The sequence below is a fragment of the Ammodytes marinus genome (assembly GCF_949987685.1).
Source record: "Ammodytes marinus genome assembly, chromosome: 18".
NCBI lineage: Eukaryota > Metazoa > Chordata > Actinopteri > Uranoscopiformes > Ammodytidae > Ammodytes > Ammodytes marinus.
This window is the reverse complement of record NC_137222.1, coordinates 26721113-26739173: the sequence shown is the minus strand read 5'-3', so window position 1 is coordinate 26739173 and position 18061 is coordinate 26721113. Positions and strand designations below refer to the sequence as shown.

General features: G+C 41.7%; 1 protein-coding gene across 2 annotated transcripts in view; it reads left to right on the top strand.

Moving 5' to 3' along the window:
• Positions 1-18061, top strand: part of slc38a9 (solute carrier family 38 member 9) — a 78413-nt gene that overhangs the window by 43510 nt on the left and 16842 nt on the right. For both annotated transcript variants that reach the window (XM_080046839.1, XM_080046840.1), the window contains exons 8-9: positions 15399-15458; positions 17664-17873. In XM_080046839.1, the coding sequence (XP_079902965.1) occupies positions 15399-15458; positions 17664-17873 (270 nt within the window). The remainder of the gene's footprint in view (positions 1-15398; positions 15459-17663; positions 17874-18061) is intronic.

The window sequence follows — 18061 nt, the reverse complement described above, 5'->3', positions numbered from 1 at the left end:
AAAGGCTTGAACTACTTCAGTTGTGTGTAATGAATCTAAAATATATGAAAGTCTAATGTTTATCAGTACATTACAGAAAATATTGAACTTTATCACAATATGCTAATTATATGAGAAGGACCTGTATTTTGTAGACTGTTATTTAATATAAAAAGTAAGATTAGAATGAAACGAGAGAGAGAGAGAGAGAGAGAGAGAAAAGAAAAGAAAAGAAAAAGCGATCAAATGCAAAGCATTCTTGCTCTCTCCCCCTCCTGCAGTCTATCGTGGTATATTCCATTAATTCGTACACGTGTAGCACACTTGCACACTGTTGAATAGGCTGGCCTAGTCATTTACTGTGATGGGGGAATTCCCGCACTTCCAAAAAAAGAGAAAAAAAAATATGGGAAAAAAAAGGAAGGCAACGATCACCAATCATATAATCGTGATATTCGAAGGGACGGGAAGGGGAGAAAGAAAGAAAAGTTATACTAATTAAAGCCGGACTATCGTCACCAACTTGTAAAATCCCCCCTCCCTCTGCTCCTACATTCAACCATGGTATTGACCGTCTGTCGTCATTCATTGTTGCAGGAAGTAAACACAGGTAAAAGTAACACACGAGTGAGCCGGCTATCTAAACAGAAGTATCCACTTTAAATTAAAAAAAATAAAAATAAAATCCCTTGTCCCTATAAGTCTTAACAGTCATAACGAAGGGAGTAGAATAATAACGTTTTACCTCCACTGGTTTTCAGTGTTGTAGTCTAGACGAGACTTACTTCAGCTGCATAACGAAGGATTCTGCTTCTTTTGGATCGTCAAAAAAGACGATATTGGGGACTTCCGGGTTACAGAGCATGGGGTAGGTGCGATCGCTCTATAGCTCCCACTAACTATTTCAGACCTAACTGATTAAACCCTATTTTCATCGATTTTTTTTTGTGCTTGTGTTGCCGGTAACACTGATACTGTTTTGGAGAAATGCCTAGAAGCAAGAAAAACGCAAAAAGAGATTCGGCAGAGTCAGATATGTCCTCGGACAGCGTGTTTATCATGGACGTTGGTGCTAGCTCAATGGCTTCCATTCCGGATCTGCTTGAGCAGCATAGAGCAGCCATAGCCGCTGAGTTTAAATCCATAGCCGCTGAGTTTAAATCATCGTTTGCCAGCATGGACACTAAGCTGGACAACATCCAAGCCGTGGTCTCAGGCCAGGGGAAACGTATAACCGATCTCGAGGAGAATGCAGAAACTATTTGCGGACGCCTGGAGCAACTTGAGGCTACGTGCTCCTCACTGCAGGAAGATAACAAGTTGCTGAAACTAAACTATCGGATGTGGAAGGGAGAAGCAGGAGACAGAACGTTCGTATTGTGGGCTTACCAGAGTCACTCTGGTAAGCCCACGCCCCACCGCCTTTTTCTCCGAGCTCCTTGTCGAGGTTTTTGGTGATCAAGTTCTCCCTTCTCCCCCGGAGCTGGACAGAGCTCACCGCACTCTGGCACCCAAACCGGGCCCGCGTGGGAGGCCGCGACCCGTCGTCATCCGCTTTCACCGATACCAGACTAAAGACCAGGGGCCGTATTCACAAAACATTTTAAGGCTAAGAGTAGGTCCTAACGTGCTGATTTAGGAGTAACTCTCAAAAATAAGGGGCGTTTCACTCCTAGGACTTAGGAGTCCTCGAGAGGACTCCTAAGTCACTAAGAGTAAATCACAGACACTCATTTGATGGCATTTTGGAGAGATTTAATGCTAGTGAGCTTTACAAAAGGTACCTTAATAGCTGTAAGGGTTTAATGATCTTAGTAAAGCTATGTTTAGAAAGTATAGACACATTTATATTTATTATATTTATATAAAAAATTATGTATTAAGTTCCTTTTCCTGCAGTTGCTTTGGGTTTACGATGCACTGAAAGTTACTGTTGGTGTCACGTTTGGGTTTAATTTGTTACTAGAGTAGGCCCATATGTGGCGCTTCCAACTCCTCCATTCCACAGGTCCGCTACTGTATAGTTGCGTGTCTCGCCTTTTTCCTTCCGCATGCACTTTACGATTTCGCCAGTTGTTGTTTCTAAATTGCGAATTTCCTGGTTTGCCGCTGTCTGACTATTGCGGCATAGTCCGCCGTTGAGGGAAATACAGTGAGAGTGCATGGCGTGCAGCTGTTCAATGAGGATATTTTTTCCGATTCAAATCATTGTAACATTTTAAATTAATAGACCTATGTGGCGCTATTGTAGGTTAATTGTGAACGAATGTGTGGGAAACCCTGCAGTATCTTGGTTTCATGTTAAATCAGTGTCACTTGTCATTAATTGTATATAAAAACTCTTCACTTTAATACAGCGACACGATATGGATATCTCCACAGTGTTTCTATCATAAACTCACTCTTAGCTCTCATTCCCTCTCAGCCAATCACTGTGGGCATAGAAGGTATGAACATGACATCATCCATAGCAACAGGGTCAACACCGCCCTCTATTCTCAGCTTAGGAGTTCCTCCCATTCCTTAGTAAAAGTTGATCTTATCAGCTTTGTGAATAGGTTTTAAGAAATTACTCCTTACTAAGAACTTTTAGTGCTCCTTAGGATTACGCTAAGATAAAATGTTTTGTGAATACGGCCCCTGATCATGAGAGAGGCACGTACACAGGGCGAGCTGGAATACCACGGCCACAAGCTCCGGTTCTACGAAGATTACAGTGCGGAGGTTGTGAAGCAGCGGGCTGAATACAGGGGGGTCTTGGCTGAGCTTTATCAGCGCGGTCTCCGTCCTTCTCTTCTTCACCCTGCGAGGCTTCGCATTACTCTCCAGAGCGGCGAGAGAAAGTGGTTGCGGTCTGTCTCTGAAGCATCTAACTACATATCTACATTGGGTGTGAGTCCGTAGTAAATACGATTGCCTGCTGTGAGTATACAATTTGGACAAATGCTCTTTTCATATCCCCAGCCAAACTCTCAGACTGATGGTACTAAACGCATTTTTTCTCCCTTTTTTAAAATGAGTAAATTAGCTGGGTGAACGTGACATTTTTGTTGCTTGTCATTTTGACGTATTGTCTAGCTCATTCGCTTTTTTTTATTTGCATCTCTATTTTAAAACGGCTAGATAAGCGTGTCTGTTCTTAATTTTTTTTATTTTTATTTTTTTTGCCATTTGGACAGCTTGTTTAACTCACGCCTTGTTCTTTTTTTTGTATTTCGAATTTGTTGAGTGAGCACGGTATGTTTGTTTAGTGTGTTGTCATTTTGACAGTTTGCTGGATTGTTCATAGTGTTACTAGCTGTTATGGGGTGAATTGTACAAGACTTATGTGGGAAGCTAGCACAGGTAAGAAAGTTAAGGCTTGGAATGTTTGTTGTGAGACTAGTAAGGGTATTTTGGGGTTTGCTGTTTAGAGCAATATATGGGGTGGGTTCTGGGTGGGATGGGGTGGTGTTAACTGGGGGTTTAGCTGATAAGTTATCACCTGCTGTGTTTTCAGTTATTTGTGTTTTCCTTTTTTTTGTGTGTTTTTCTTTTCCTCTGTATTTTGCTACTCTTTTTCTTATCGGAGCAACTCTTTTTATTCTCACTATAACTGAGCTAGATGAAGGGCAATCTTAATTTAATTAGTTGGAATGTCAAGGGGCTAAATCACCAAGTGAAAAGGGGTAAGGTCTTAACCCACCTAAAACGGCTCAGGGCTGGAATAGTTTTCCTTCAAGAAACCCACTTACATGACTCTGACCATGGGCGATTAAGTAAATGCTGGCGTGGACAATTTTTTCATTCTAATTTCAGGGGTAAGGCTAGGGGCACAGCTATCCTTATTGATAGTAATATTCCTTTTGAGTCCTCAAACATTATATCAGATAACAATGGACGTTTTATTATTGTTTCAGGCAAACTTTACAATAAGTCAGTCATCTTGGCCAACGTCTACGTGCCTAACGTCGATGATGTAGAATTCTTTAAGAGATTTTTTTCTCAACTCCCCGATCTCAATTCCCATTCTCTTATTCTTGGTGGGGATTTTAATTGTTATCTAGATCCAGTCTTAGATCGCTCTTCCCCCAAACCTGCCACTCTTAGCAGATCTGCAGGTTATATCAAATCATTTCTTGCTGATTATAGCCTCTCTGATCCATACAGGTTTTTATACCCCACAGGAAGAGAATATTCATTCTTTTCACATGTCCACCACACTTACACCCGAATTAATTATTTTTTTGTTGATAATTCATTGATGTCAGACCTAAAGTCATGCAGTTATGAAAGTATTGTGATCTCAGATCACGCTCCTCTGCTCCTTCAACTGGCTTTCTCTGACGTTGAGTATACAAGAAGGCAGTGGAGACTGGATCCATTGTTGCTCACAGATGAGAGTTTTCTTTCACACATCTCTACACATATTAAAACTTTTTTGAGTATAAATAAAACACCAGATGTGTCCAATGCAACAATTTGGGAAGCCCTGAAAGCCTATTTGAGAGGTGAAATTATATCATTTGCAGCATACAAAAATAAGTGTACAAAACAGAAACAAATTGAAATAGCTGATCAGATTCTGAACATAGACAGACAATATGCTAATTCACCTTCATCTGAACTTTACAAAGAACGTTTAAAACTTCAGACAGAATTCAACCTTCTTTCCTCTCGTCAGGTTGCAGACCAGTTGCTTAGGAGCAGAAGTACTTTTTACGAGCATGGTGACAAGATTGGTAAACTCCTGGCCAATCAACTGCGCGGATTTAGAGCGAAGCAACACATCCCTGGAATACGGACAGACAGTGGGGGTACAACATCAGATCAGAAATTGATAAACGAAAAGTTCAAAACATTCTATTAAAATTTGTATAGTTCTGATTGTACAGTAGACGCAACGGTGATGGAAACCTTTTTCAGTAACCTAAACATGCCTTCCCTTTCTCAAGACCTGAGACATAATAATAATAATAATTAATAATTGATAGGTTTTATATAGCGCTTTTTTGTAGGTCACTCAAAGACGCTTTACATTGCATAGAATATACATAAAAGAAAAGAAAAAGAAAAACACGAAAACAAATTCAAAAATAGAGTCAGGTGTGGTATGGGTGGAGTCAGGGGTCGTATGCTTTCTTGAAGAGGTGAGTTTTGAGTTGGCTTTTGAATGAGTTTATGGAGTCTGAGTTTCGGATGTTTGGGGGGAGGGAGTTCCAGAGGGTTGGGGCAGAAATGGCAAAAGCTCTGTCTCCCAGGGTGCGGTGTTTTGATCTTGTGATGGGGGTCAGAAGGTTAGTGTTAGATGATCTGAGTTGGCGAGTGGGGGAGTGACGTTTGAGGAGGTCGGTGAGGTAGGGGGGGGCAAGGTTATTGAGGACTTTGTAGGTGATGAGAAGGATCTTGAAATTAATTTGTTGCTGTATTGGGAGCCAGTGAAGTTGTTTGAGGATGGGAGTGATGTGTTCTCTAGAGCGGGTGTGGGTGAGTAATCTGGCAGCAGAGTTTTGAACATATTGGAGTTTGTGGAGGTGGGTGGAGGGGAGGCCGTAGAGGATGCTGTTGCAATAGTCCAGTCTGGAGGTGACGAAGGCATGAATGAGTGTTTCTGCAGTGGAGGGGGAGAGAATGGGTCGGAGGCGTGCAATGTTACGGAGGTGGAAGAAAGATATTTTAGTGATGTTTTTGATGTGGGGTATGAAGGAGAGTGTAGGATCAAGGATGACTCCAAGGTTCCGGACCAGGGGGGAGGGAGTGACTGTGTGTCCATCAATGCAAAGTGAGATGTCTTGGGTGGAGGGGAGGCGGGATTTGGGGCCAATGATGATGATTTCCGATTTATTGCAGTTGAGTTTGCCTTGAGGCACCTATTACTCAGAAGGAAATTATTGCAGCAATAACATCTATGCAATCAGGCAAATCTCCTGGTCCAGACGGACTTCCATCTGACTTTTTTAAGAAATTTTCAGCCGAATTGTCGCCTTTTTTATGTTCAGTATTCTCAGACTCATTTGACTCAGGTAAACTCCCGCCTTCGTTCTATCAGGCCTGTATTTCCCTGTTGTTAAAAAAGGATAAAGATCCTCTAGATTGCGCATCATACCGACCAATTTCACTATTAAATACGGATGTGAAGATACTTGCTAAAATTCTCGCCCACAGATTGGAGGATGTTCTCCCCTCTATCATATCCCCCGACCAAACTGGGTTTATAAAGGGACGCCAATCATTTTATGATATCCGCCGGCTAATGAACATTTTATATTCCCCCAGAAATATTGAATCAGAATGCCTCGCTTCTATGGATGCTGAAAAAGCATTTGATAGAGTAGAATGGAATTATTTGTTTTTCACCCTTGAAAAATTCGGTTTGGGTCCTGTTTTCACTTCTTGGGTTAAATTATTATATGCATGCCCTTCTGCCTCAGTATTAACAAACAGCCGTTACTCAAGTAGTTTTGATCTGCACCGTGGGACCCGGCAGGGTTGCCCTTTGAGCCCGCTCCTTTTTGCTATTGCAATCGAACCACTTGCGATTGCCATTCGCGGTAACAAACAGATTCAGGGGATATGGAGAGGAGGAATTGAACATAAGGTATTATTATACGCCGATGATTTACTTTTGTTTGTCGCCAAGCCAGCCACCTCTTTACCGGAGGCACTTTCTGTGTTGGAGGTCTTTAGTCAGTTTTCTGGCTATAAACTTAACCTGAGTAAGAGCGAACTCTTTCCGATTAATAAAGAAGCTCTTAAACTTGATTATACAGCTCTCCCACTCAAAGTGGTGACAGATCAGCTGAGTTACCTTGGGGTATGTTTTACCAGAAATTTTAAAAACCTATTTAAATCGAACTTCCTCAAATTATTGGATCAGGCGAAGCAAATATTATCGAAGTGGTCTCCTCTGGCTTTCTCTCTCATAGGTAGAATAAATTCAATTAAAATGACATTACTCCCAAAGTTCCTATATCTATTCCAATGTCTCCCCATCTTTCTCCCCAAATCCTTTTTTCAGGCCCTTGACTCTTTAATGATAAATTATATTTGGAATGGTAAACACCCTCGGTTACGGAAAGCTTTTCTTCAAAGACCCAAACAAACAGGTGGAATGGCCCTCCCTAATTTCCAATATTATTACTGGGCTGCTAATATCCGTTCTTTAGTGTATTGGGTGCATTTTCACCTTGACGACTCAGCCCCAGTCTGGGTAACAATGGAGTCCAGCGCTATTAGCCCATTGTCTCTATCTGCCCTCTTAAGCGCCGCACTTCCACTCTCTTCGGCTATTCCCAACAGTAGTCCCGTGATTAAGCACTCCCTTCGAATTTGGACCCAATTTAGGAAGAATTTTGGAATGCAGAATTTTTCACTTTTCAGCCCAATTGCAGCTAATCATTTGTTTACTCCCTCGACGGTGGATGGTGCATTCAAGATCTGGCATAAAAAAGGCTTAAAATGCATCGGTGATTTATTTATTAATGATCTATTTGCTAGTTTTTGACAAAACATTTTGGTATCGAAAAGACAAATTTTTTCCGATTTCTGCAAATCAGGCATTTTACGCAGAAGTTAATTCCCCAATTCCCTTATAAACCGCCAGCCAATCATGTCGATTTGTTTCTTTCTGTAAACCCCACATTAAAAGGCTCAATTTCTGTGTTTTTCAACCTTATTTCGAAGTTGCATAGCCCCTCATTAGCAGCTATAAGAACCCTGTGGGAGCAGGACCTAGGTTCTGCCTTCACAGATCACATGTGGGATTCAGTCCTGGATCGGATACACTCTACCTCCATGTGTGCCCGACATGCTCTTGTGCAATTTAAAGTAGTACATCGTATCCACATATCTAAAACTAAATTAGCTCGTATGTTCCCCGATGTAGACCCGACCTGTGATAGCTGTAAGAGCGCACCGGCATCACTCTTTCACATGTACTGGTTGTGTCCCACCTTGACTGAGTTCTGGACATCAGTTTTTCAAACAATTTCTGAAGTACTTCAGCATCAACAGGGTTCGACATAACGTATAGCCCGATGGCCCGGGGCCAGTAAAATCATATGCAGGGCAAGTTGATTGGCCAGTCACTGTCCCGCCCGGGCCAGTGACTGGCCAATCACAGTTCAGTATCTTTTTGTAGACTACCTTTTTTGTAGACTATCATGGTTCATTGAAATGCGCGTTGAGAGTCGTAATGAAAGCAGTGTTTATTTAAGACTCAATATAATAAACCTAATATAAAATATATTTTTTAATGAAAGGCCAGTGGACAACCGATGCGTGGGCGTTTTGACAGGCGGAGCAAGAAGCGGGTGCACTCTCGCTCCGTTGGCAGAGCTGCCTACCGTCCGCCTGCGAGTCGACAAATCAATCGACTTGCTTTGCCCCCTTTCTTTCTTCCCACAGCAGAGGTTGAGGTGCAGAAAGTGATAACTGCGCTTTTCCTTTATCTGCCACCGTAATGTTACAGTATTTGCATACAAGCCCCAATGGTAATACAAATGAGAGGCGTTATTTAAACGCTGTGAATGCGTCTCCGGTGATTGTGTCGGTTGTAGACAGAAACGAACGGAGGGACTCCGCTCACTGTACAGTTCCTATAGTCGCGCAGTTTGGCACTGTGTTTTCAGGCTCGAGACATTCAATCAAATCGCGGAAGTCTTTCCCATTGAAATCGCTAACGGGGAGAATATCCCCGGTTATTATTTTAGCCACAAACCACAGTTCATCTGCGCGGCGGCTCACTCGCTGGCGAGATCAGACGGTGAAACGCTGCTGTGATCGGACGAAGGCATTGTGTGTTTCTAAGGTGATTTAACGTCATAGTCTTAGACGAGCGTTTAACTTGTGCTGCATATTTTGCACTGCATTGTTTTTTATCAATAGTTTGAAAAAATGGTCCCACACCGGACTCTTAATGTGAAGCTGACACTTCATGGAGAAGTGACACTCCTGCAGCGCGCTCACACGACCAGACGTGAACTCACATACACGGTGAAATATCCCATTAAAAAAACGGCATAACCCCCTGATTTTCGTATTTCTATTCTATTTTTAAAGTCAACTTGAGCGCAAGTGGAAAACCGGTCATTCGGTCGACACATTCACATCCCTAATGCATAGGCTATAGAGAAAGTAAAAAACAGCCTACCACACCACAAAGAATGATCAGAGCTTCATCTCTTATTTTTTTTTTATGTTTGAACATGACTTCTGCAGGTGAACTATTCATTAAACTGCCCAAATTCAAGAATAAAAACAATCAAAAATCATAAAATCAAACTACTGGACTTTAAAATACTGGCCGACTCTTTCAACACACTTTCAGTTGTAGGCTTCTAATTCAATATGTTTGCCTGGTTTTATATTATGTGTATGAGCAATATCAACATTTCATATAATTAACTAAAATAAAAATAACCAAATCTAAAGGGAATATCTATACTGTTACAGTATAGATATTCCCTTTAGATCTGGTTATCTTTCTTTCTTTTTCTAATACAGGTATTATAATTATTGACACTAAATTATGAAGAAAAAAAAAGTGTGTGCAGGGCCAGTGAAAATATACAAGTGGCCAGTAAAACTCAGATCCGGGCCAGTAGGAAAAAAAAGTTATGTTGAACCCTGATCAAATTGAGCCGAACCCTTTCACTGCAATTTTTGGCATCGCTCCCAATTCAGGCTTGCCTAAAGTGAAGCTAAAGGTACTGGCCTTCACCTCTTTACTTGCTCGTAGGGCTATCTTACTTAAATGGAAAGATCCTGCTCCTCCTTCCCACTCACATTGGATTAGAGACATTATGCCATGTATGAATCTGGAGAAAATACGTTCTACTACCCAGGGATCTGAGAATAAATTCTGTGTGTTCGGGGGGAAAAAAGGGGAAAAAGTTTGTAACCCATTGTGCTACAATTGCTTTGCAAATTTGAAATTCAATAAAAAAACCTTTAAGAAAAAAGACGATATTGTGTTGATGAAGAACACGAAGACGATGGGGGTATGCAAATCCTCGGAACATACTCTTTTCGATGAGCATTTTTATCACCCGATCGAAGTCCTTGCGCTTTCGGCGAACTTCTGCAGACAGATCCTGGCGGATGGTGAGTTTAGCATTCCCCTGAAGTATCAGCATTTTCTTAGCAGACTGTAGTATAATTTCTTTATCTCTGAATCGTAGAAAGCAGATGAAGACTGGCCTTGGAGGCTTGCCTGGTTCTGGTTGTGGTCGTAGTGAGCGGTGAGCTCGTTCCAGCTCGAGTGGTTGGTCTGTGGAGAGTTGCAGCCAGCTGGGCAATTTCTGTTGAATATATTCGAGTAGCACTTGGTTGCCTTCCGACTTTTCTGGGAGTCCCAGCAAAATCAAATGCTTCCTCCTCCCTCTATTTTCAAGATCATCGGTCTTAGATTCCAACGTTTTTATCAGTTTTTCGGCTCGGTCTAGTGTTCCCTGGGAAGTTGGTACGGTGTCCTCTAATCTTGAAATCCTTTGTTCGGCTTCGTCCATGCGCCGCTGCTGTTTCTCGAGTACTTGAGTACTTTCATTGTTGAAACTTGCCTTGTCACATTCTCCAGGCGATTATCAATGCCATCCAGTCGGCCCAATATTACATGGCGTTGTGATTTGAGCTCTGTCATTATCTCAACAATAGAGGGGATCACCTCTTTTTCCATATTTGCCACACTTTGTGCTTGTTCCTCTGTGTCTTGTCTGGTTTGTAAATTTTTTCTGTTTGCCATCCTTTTTTCACTCTATCTTTTTAAGCAGGAGTATTGTATGCTTAACTCAAAAGTTCAAGAGAAATGTAGGTGGTAATCCAATTCAGTGGAGGTAAAAACTCACTTTAAGCACTGAGGAAATGCGGAGCTCTCAGCTCAAGCTGCCATCTTGTCTCGGTCAGCCTCAATAACTTACTTGCCTAAGACTCATTTACCCGCAGTGTTAATGTAGAACCCTCTAAGCAGTGTTGTGCAGCGCTCCTCTGTGTTTCAAAGACAGCCTCTCCTCATTAGCACTAGTGCGAGTGGACTTGTATTCATCATCGCACTTGATCAATTTCAGTAGCAAATGCGATCAAAACTGTCACACTGTACAGCCCTGCCATGGTCAGTCAACCAGTTACTTGTGGTTTTAGCACTGTGGACAGGTGTCAAGTCTTGCTGGAAAAAGTAATTCAGCATCTCCAAGCTTGTCAACGGACAGGAGCATGAAGTGCTCTAAAATCTCCTGGTAGACAGCTGTGGACTTGATAACACAGTGGACCAACACCATCAGATGACATTGTGCCTCAAATCATCACTGACTGTTGAAACTTGACTGTGGTCTTCAAGCCCCTTGGATTTTGTGCTCCTCCACTCCACCTCTAGACTGTGGGACCTTGATTTCCAAATGAAACGCAACATTTAATTTGGATCAGTGATGATTTGAGGTATCATGTCATCTGCTGGTGTTGGTCCACTGTGTTATCAAGTTAAAAGTCACCACAGCCGTCTAACAGATGATTTTAGAGCACTTCATGCAAGACTCCATTTCCAGCTATACTTGGCACCTGCCCACAGTACCATAAACCACTGGTAACTGTGCATGAATGGCCAGACAACTCTCCTGACCTGAACTCCATAGAGAAACTATGGGCTATTGTCAAGAGGCAGATGATACACACCAGACCCAACAATACAGAGGAGCTGAAGGCCACTTTCAAAGCAACCTGGGCTTCCATAACACCTCAGCAGTGCCACAGGCTGATAGCATCCATGCCACGCCGCATTGAGGCAAGAATTCATGCAAAAGGGGCCCAAACCAAGTACTTAGTACATATGCATGATTATACTTTCTGGAGGGCTGACATTTCTGTATTTAAAATCCTTTTTTTATTGATTTTATGTAATATTCTAATTTTCTGAGATTTTGAATTTGGGTTTTTTATAAACTGTAAGCCTTAATAATTACAATTATAACAAATAAAGGCTTTACATATCTCACTTGGCATGCAATGAGTCTGTATAATATATTATTTTCACCTTTTAAAGTTGAATTACTGAAATAAATGAACTTTTGCACGATATTCAAATTTTTCGAGTTTCACCTGTATATTATGTGTGTTAACATATTGGGTTTTTACCAAAGAGCAGGCTTCTGACCATTCTTCCTGATACATTTTCATCTAAATCCATATTCCAGGCAATATTATTTGAAGAGTCATTAGATCTGCTAACAAACAGATTTTAAAGCACAGCCACCTGCCCCCTAGCTATTGCCCAAAAGTACATGGTGTAGGGACTATTTCTCTCATTTTCTGTCAAAAAACTTATCACTGATTTACGATTGTTTAATTTATAGCCAGAAAAGGGACCGAATTTTCTCATCAAAATTAGCAGGCTAGGTAGTGTTTTCTCCAATCTGGAACAAAATAAAATAACGTCATCCGTGTACAACAAGATACGATGTTCGCCGACTTTAATTCCTGTAAGGTCCGCATGCTTGCGAATTGCCATGGTAATGGCTCAATAGCAAGGACAAAAAGAGTAAGGGTTCCTCAGTTAGTATTTCAGCTTGTGGGTTGGAATACAAAAGCTGAACCCATCTGAGAAAAACACCCACGCCAAATCTTTGCAGGACATCAAATAAGTATTGCCTCTCTATCCTGTTGAAGGCCTTCTCTGTGTCCAATGACAGGATAGAGTGGTCAGGGAGGCCAGACTTTTTAAATAGAATATTAAGCAACCTCCTCATATTGTGGAAGCCCTGTCTACCCTGTACAAATCCACTCTGGTCCAAATGGACCATTTGAGGTAAGACTGGTTCCAGCCTCCTCGCCAGAACTTTGCATATAATCTTAAAGTCATTATTTAGAAGTGAGATCGGTCTATAAGACCCACACTAGGTTGGTGTCTTACCAGGCTTCAGTAACAATGAAATTATTGCTGTGTGTTTGGAGAAGGAGGGAGGAATCCCTCATCAAATGATTCCTTGTACAAGCAGGGGCAGTATTAATTTGGATTAAAATGGTTTATATATTTAAATTGGAATTGCATCTGGCCCTGGTGTTTTACCTCCCCCGAAGCCGGATATGGCCCAGTCTCAAGGCTGTGGTCTAATGGCTCTTAACATTCTTTATTTACTAGGTCAAAATTTAGTGTATCCAAAAAATCTTTTTGCACACTTGGGGTTGAACCTAAGTATCCAGAGCCATATAAGTTCTGGTAGAATCATTGAAAAGAGTCATTTATCTCTTTCGGGTCTGAAGTTGTCTCTCCTTTATCTGTCAAGATGGAGTTTATTGACCTCTCGGCTTGCCATTCTCATGTTATTTAGTTTATTACAGACCAAAGGTTTAGTAAGGTTTTGCTCATATTAACATTGAGTCACAACTCTACTGGCAACGCACTGCTCATGTCTTCCACAACACTGTAATCACAGTCACAGTCTCACAGTTTGAGCTCAGGATTAATATGATAAGAATGTTCACTGTATACCCATTATTTAATTGACTCACAATACCTATTGAATTAAAATGTCTCATATTCAGAGGTTAATCCTTGTATTCCTATTAATAATGACAACTACCGAGCAAGGAAAGTTGGGTAGTCTGTGGTACCATTACTACTGGATGTTGATTACATTTCATGCCCACCGTTAAAATAAACAAATTGTAAAGAGGTGGCACATGTCCGCCATGTCCCCAGTGGAAATTACGGCCCAAATATATCCATAGCTTTACTTAAAAGGTTCGGGGCTGAAGCCCCGGTAAAATGACCTGGCATTGCGTATACCTTTTTAAATGGCGCTTTTAGAAAGTAAAATAAAATAGTCAGGCTGAGACACGGCTTGCATTTGCAAACACGTATCCTGAAACAAGCACAATACAGTCAACTTTATGATGCCTGTGTTTATGTGCATAGGGATGTACGTGACGCATCCCTACAGCTGACTGTGTGGCAGAGTCACACATTGGTACACCAATCCTCCCTTTGCATGGCCCGTAGCAATATTCTTCTACTTCTTTAATCAAACAGATACAAGGGGGGTATTTCTTTTTTCATTCGTATTTTTGGCGGTTGGCTCAGTTAATAGTCAGTGGCGTGGCGTGGGGATTTGTTTTGAGGAAGCCAAGTGAGACAACACCTTTTAATCTACATGTTTATTGGAAGGTGGGGGACAGAAAAGGGTAGGCTACGTCGCAGCTTGTATTTAATGTAACTACAAGAGCTATTATAGCGCCTGGTCACTTTACCAGGACTTACACACGCCTGTAATCTGTCAGACACCGCTCGTTCGCTCCCACTCACTCACTCACTCACTCACTCACTCACTCACTCACTCACTCACTCACTCACTCACTCACTCACACACCTCCTAATCGTTTTATTAAATTATACATTTTATTATAAATGCACCACCCCACCCCGACCGGAATGCACAACTAGCCGCTTAATGCCCAATACAGATTCAAATTCATATATATATAATTAGGGGACGTTTTAGGCTATTTTAAGTTTCACGTTCACGTGAGACACGACACACAATCAGTTGTATGTGCTTGACATACACACATACTTTCTATACATCCTTTTCGTTTAAGAACTAGGCCAAATGTTCATTATACAACACTACTTAAGACAACCCAGAACTGCTTCAGTGGATACCAATGCAACTTAATCCAGGCAATCAAGGCACATTCAGCAATAAAATAACACAAAACATAACACATACATGGACAGTTAAGGGAACAGTTAACCCGCGCCGGGAGGAGAAGGTGTGTATTTTACTCACTATTTGTAGAGGAAGGCCATTAGCTGAAGATTGCCGCTACCAGCTAGCCACTCGGTGCAGACATACAGTGCCTTGCAAAATTATTCATACCCCTTGAACTTTTCCACATTTTGTCACATTAAAACAACACACGTACATTTATTTTACTGGGATTTCATGTGATAGACCAACACAAAGTGGTGCATCATTGTGGAGTGGAATCAAAATTAAATATAGTTTTAATTTATTTTTAGAAATAAAAAAACTGAAAAGCGTGGCGTGCATAAGTATTCAGCCCCCCTGAGTCAATACGTTGTAGAACCACCTATCGCTGCAAATCACCAGGTCAAAGGGCATTATAGAAGTGCGATTAATCTGTGTTAATTTTTCTGTGATTAATTAATCGAAATTAACGCGTTAATTTGACAGCCCTACTTATAATAGTTCTATACATCAGTTGACAAACCTCTTTTGACCTTTCAAATGCTGAGCTGATGGTTGCTCTGAAGAATTTCAGGAAGGCTGGTGGTAAGGGGTCTGTATGGATGTGTCTGTCACTCAAGAAAGTGAAATTAGAACTTCTGCTTATTATTTTTTTCTTCAGAGAAATGGTAAATGTGGTTGTACATCTAAAATGTGTTGGATGATATTTTGCTCTAAGCTAATGGTTTGCTCTCCTGTCTACAGACTATGCTCACAATATCAGCATGTCAGATTCAGAATTTGGAACCAACGGCTCAGATAAAGGTAAGTCACTTACACTATCAAACTTTTAACTTTTATTAATTGTAGACATACTGTAACTGACGGATCTGGAACCACCACTTCACCAATTTTCTGTCACAACTGTCAATTTTGGTCTGGGACATGTGGAAAAATACCATGTTCCCATGAACATTAAATGTGTGAGAAATTGCGAATGCACACTCCATTTTACAAGCTCATATTGAACTAATTACAGTAATGTTACCTCATTTTAACATACAGCACTTGAACTAATCACCTTGTAGCGCTGCGTTGGCCAAGAGGCTGTGTGAGACGCAGTTGGGGAAGTAGGTGCGGGTCTTAACAGCTTTGTCCTTTTTTGAGGTTACTTTTTGACAAATTAAGGGTACGTCTCTTACAGGACTTCTATCCGTCAGATTCTTGGCTAAACCCGTAGTTGGGAGCGGGCTGGTCTCTCTGAGCAAGTGTCATTGTTTTGGCCATGAATCTGGCTTGTAGCCGCTCGTAGCCCTTAGCTGCTATGCTAACTAGCTTTAGCTGTCAGATCAACTTTGCAGAGGAATGATGTCACGAGTGATTACGGTGGCGTTTATGGAAAGAAGCTTTACTTTAACCTGAATGTACACGTGAAGGCAATTTAAGCAGCTAACAACAAAAACACCTGTTGAATGGGCTGTACAATCATCCCACCAACACCAATATGTTTCATCTTGTAGCCTACCGATGAAATGCTTAATGACGTCATAATCATTTTAACCAACAGACCACCAGGGGGAGGCAGAGTCTGTAACACTTTTATAGCTTCTTCCAACACAGACAGTGGCGCTTACAGATGGCCACACACTGCTAAGGCATTTATTATTAAAGGTGAAGTAAGCAGTTTATTTATGTTAATATAAGTATTAAATCGCTCTTTATTCATACAGTGATCACTTACATAATGTGCGCGTTTCATAAAGCCGATCTCTCAGTCAGCTGCTCTGCATGTAATCGGCAAAAACTTTTCGGGGGATCCCGAAATTAATATCCAATCACAAGAGAGAACGCTACAAACCGAAACTCGTCTCACTCATGGTCTCACTGCCGGTGCACGCCAGAGCGACACATGTGTGAATGTTTATGCGCCTACAATGGCGGAGCAGGTAAAATCCCCAATGTCTGTTTTGATGGTTTTTATCATGTTTTATCACACTTATGGATCTAAGATGATGCTAGATAACTCGCCGCTTGAAGACCGCAGTGCATTAATGTGGTGACGTAGGGACGAGCGAGGTGACTGCTAACTGCAGTAACTGACAGGAAGTTAGCTAAAACAACCATTCCGCTTACAGCACCTTTTAACATACGCACATTACACACAATTTTTTTTTCATGACGGTATTGCCGATAATGAAAGGAATACCGGGTGACTGTGGCTCAGGTGGTAGAGCGCGTTGGCCAATGATCTAAGGGTTGGCAGTTCGATTCCCGCCCTGTCACTTGTGTCATGGTTGTTGTGTCCTTGGGCAAGACACTTCACCCACCTTGCCTCGTGTGGTAGGATGGCCTACAGGTGAGGGGGCCGGCCAGAGGTCGCTGGTTCGATCCCTGGCGCCGGACGGGAGGGTGAGATTTGTGGACCTAGGCCCACCTCTCTACCATGTGTCCTTGAGCGGGACACTTGACTGATTTACTTTTCTAGCTAGACTTGGCACCTGCCCAAGGTGTCAACCACTAGTAACTGGTTAGCTGACCATGGTTACTGTGCTTGATTGGCCAGACAACTCTCCTGACCTGAACACCATAAAGGATCTGTGTGCTTTTGTAAGGAGGTAGATGATCACACCAGACCCAACAATACAGACAAGCTGAAGGTCTCTTTCAAAGCAACCTGGGCTTCCATAACTCCTCAGCAGTGCCACAGACTGATCGTAACCATGCCTTGCCGCATTAATGCAATAATTCATGCAAAATAAGATCCCAGACCAAGTATTGAGTGGATCAATGAACATTCTTTTTAGAAGGTTGACATTTCTGCATTATAAATACTTTTTTTGATTGGCCTTATGGAATATTCTAATATTTTGAGATGGTGGATTTTTGAATCTAGAATATATGGAACTTTTACTTTTTTATTTAAATTACAGGAAAAAAGGAGCTACTCCATGATATTCTAATAATATGAGATGCACCTGTAGTTAGTAATCTGACGTGTGAATGCTAATGCTATGTTGATGTGTTGACCAGTCATCTGTCCATACCCCAACACGGACCCTGGAGGGAACTTCACCATCAGCACACTCTACCTGGGGACCAGTGGGAACGACACTTCTGATGGCAGCACGTTCTCACACTGGTGGAGCAAAACCAACAGCATTCCCCTGTACCTGATCATCCTACTGCTGCCTCTACTCTGCTTCCGCTCGGCCTCCTTCTTCGCCAGGTTCACCTTCTTTGGTAAGACGGAGCCATGCGTGATTTGAAGAGTTGTTAGCAGTGTTTGTGATGAGACAAAAAGCTTGGACATTGCTTTTGTCACGGCATCCAAGGCGAAGCGATGCCTCTGGGGCATTAACTGTGATGTTTAATATAGGCAGTTTTAAAGAAAATGTTATTTATTTATTTTCAAGCAAAAGGATTCCAGA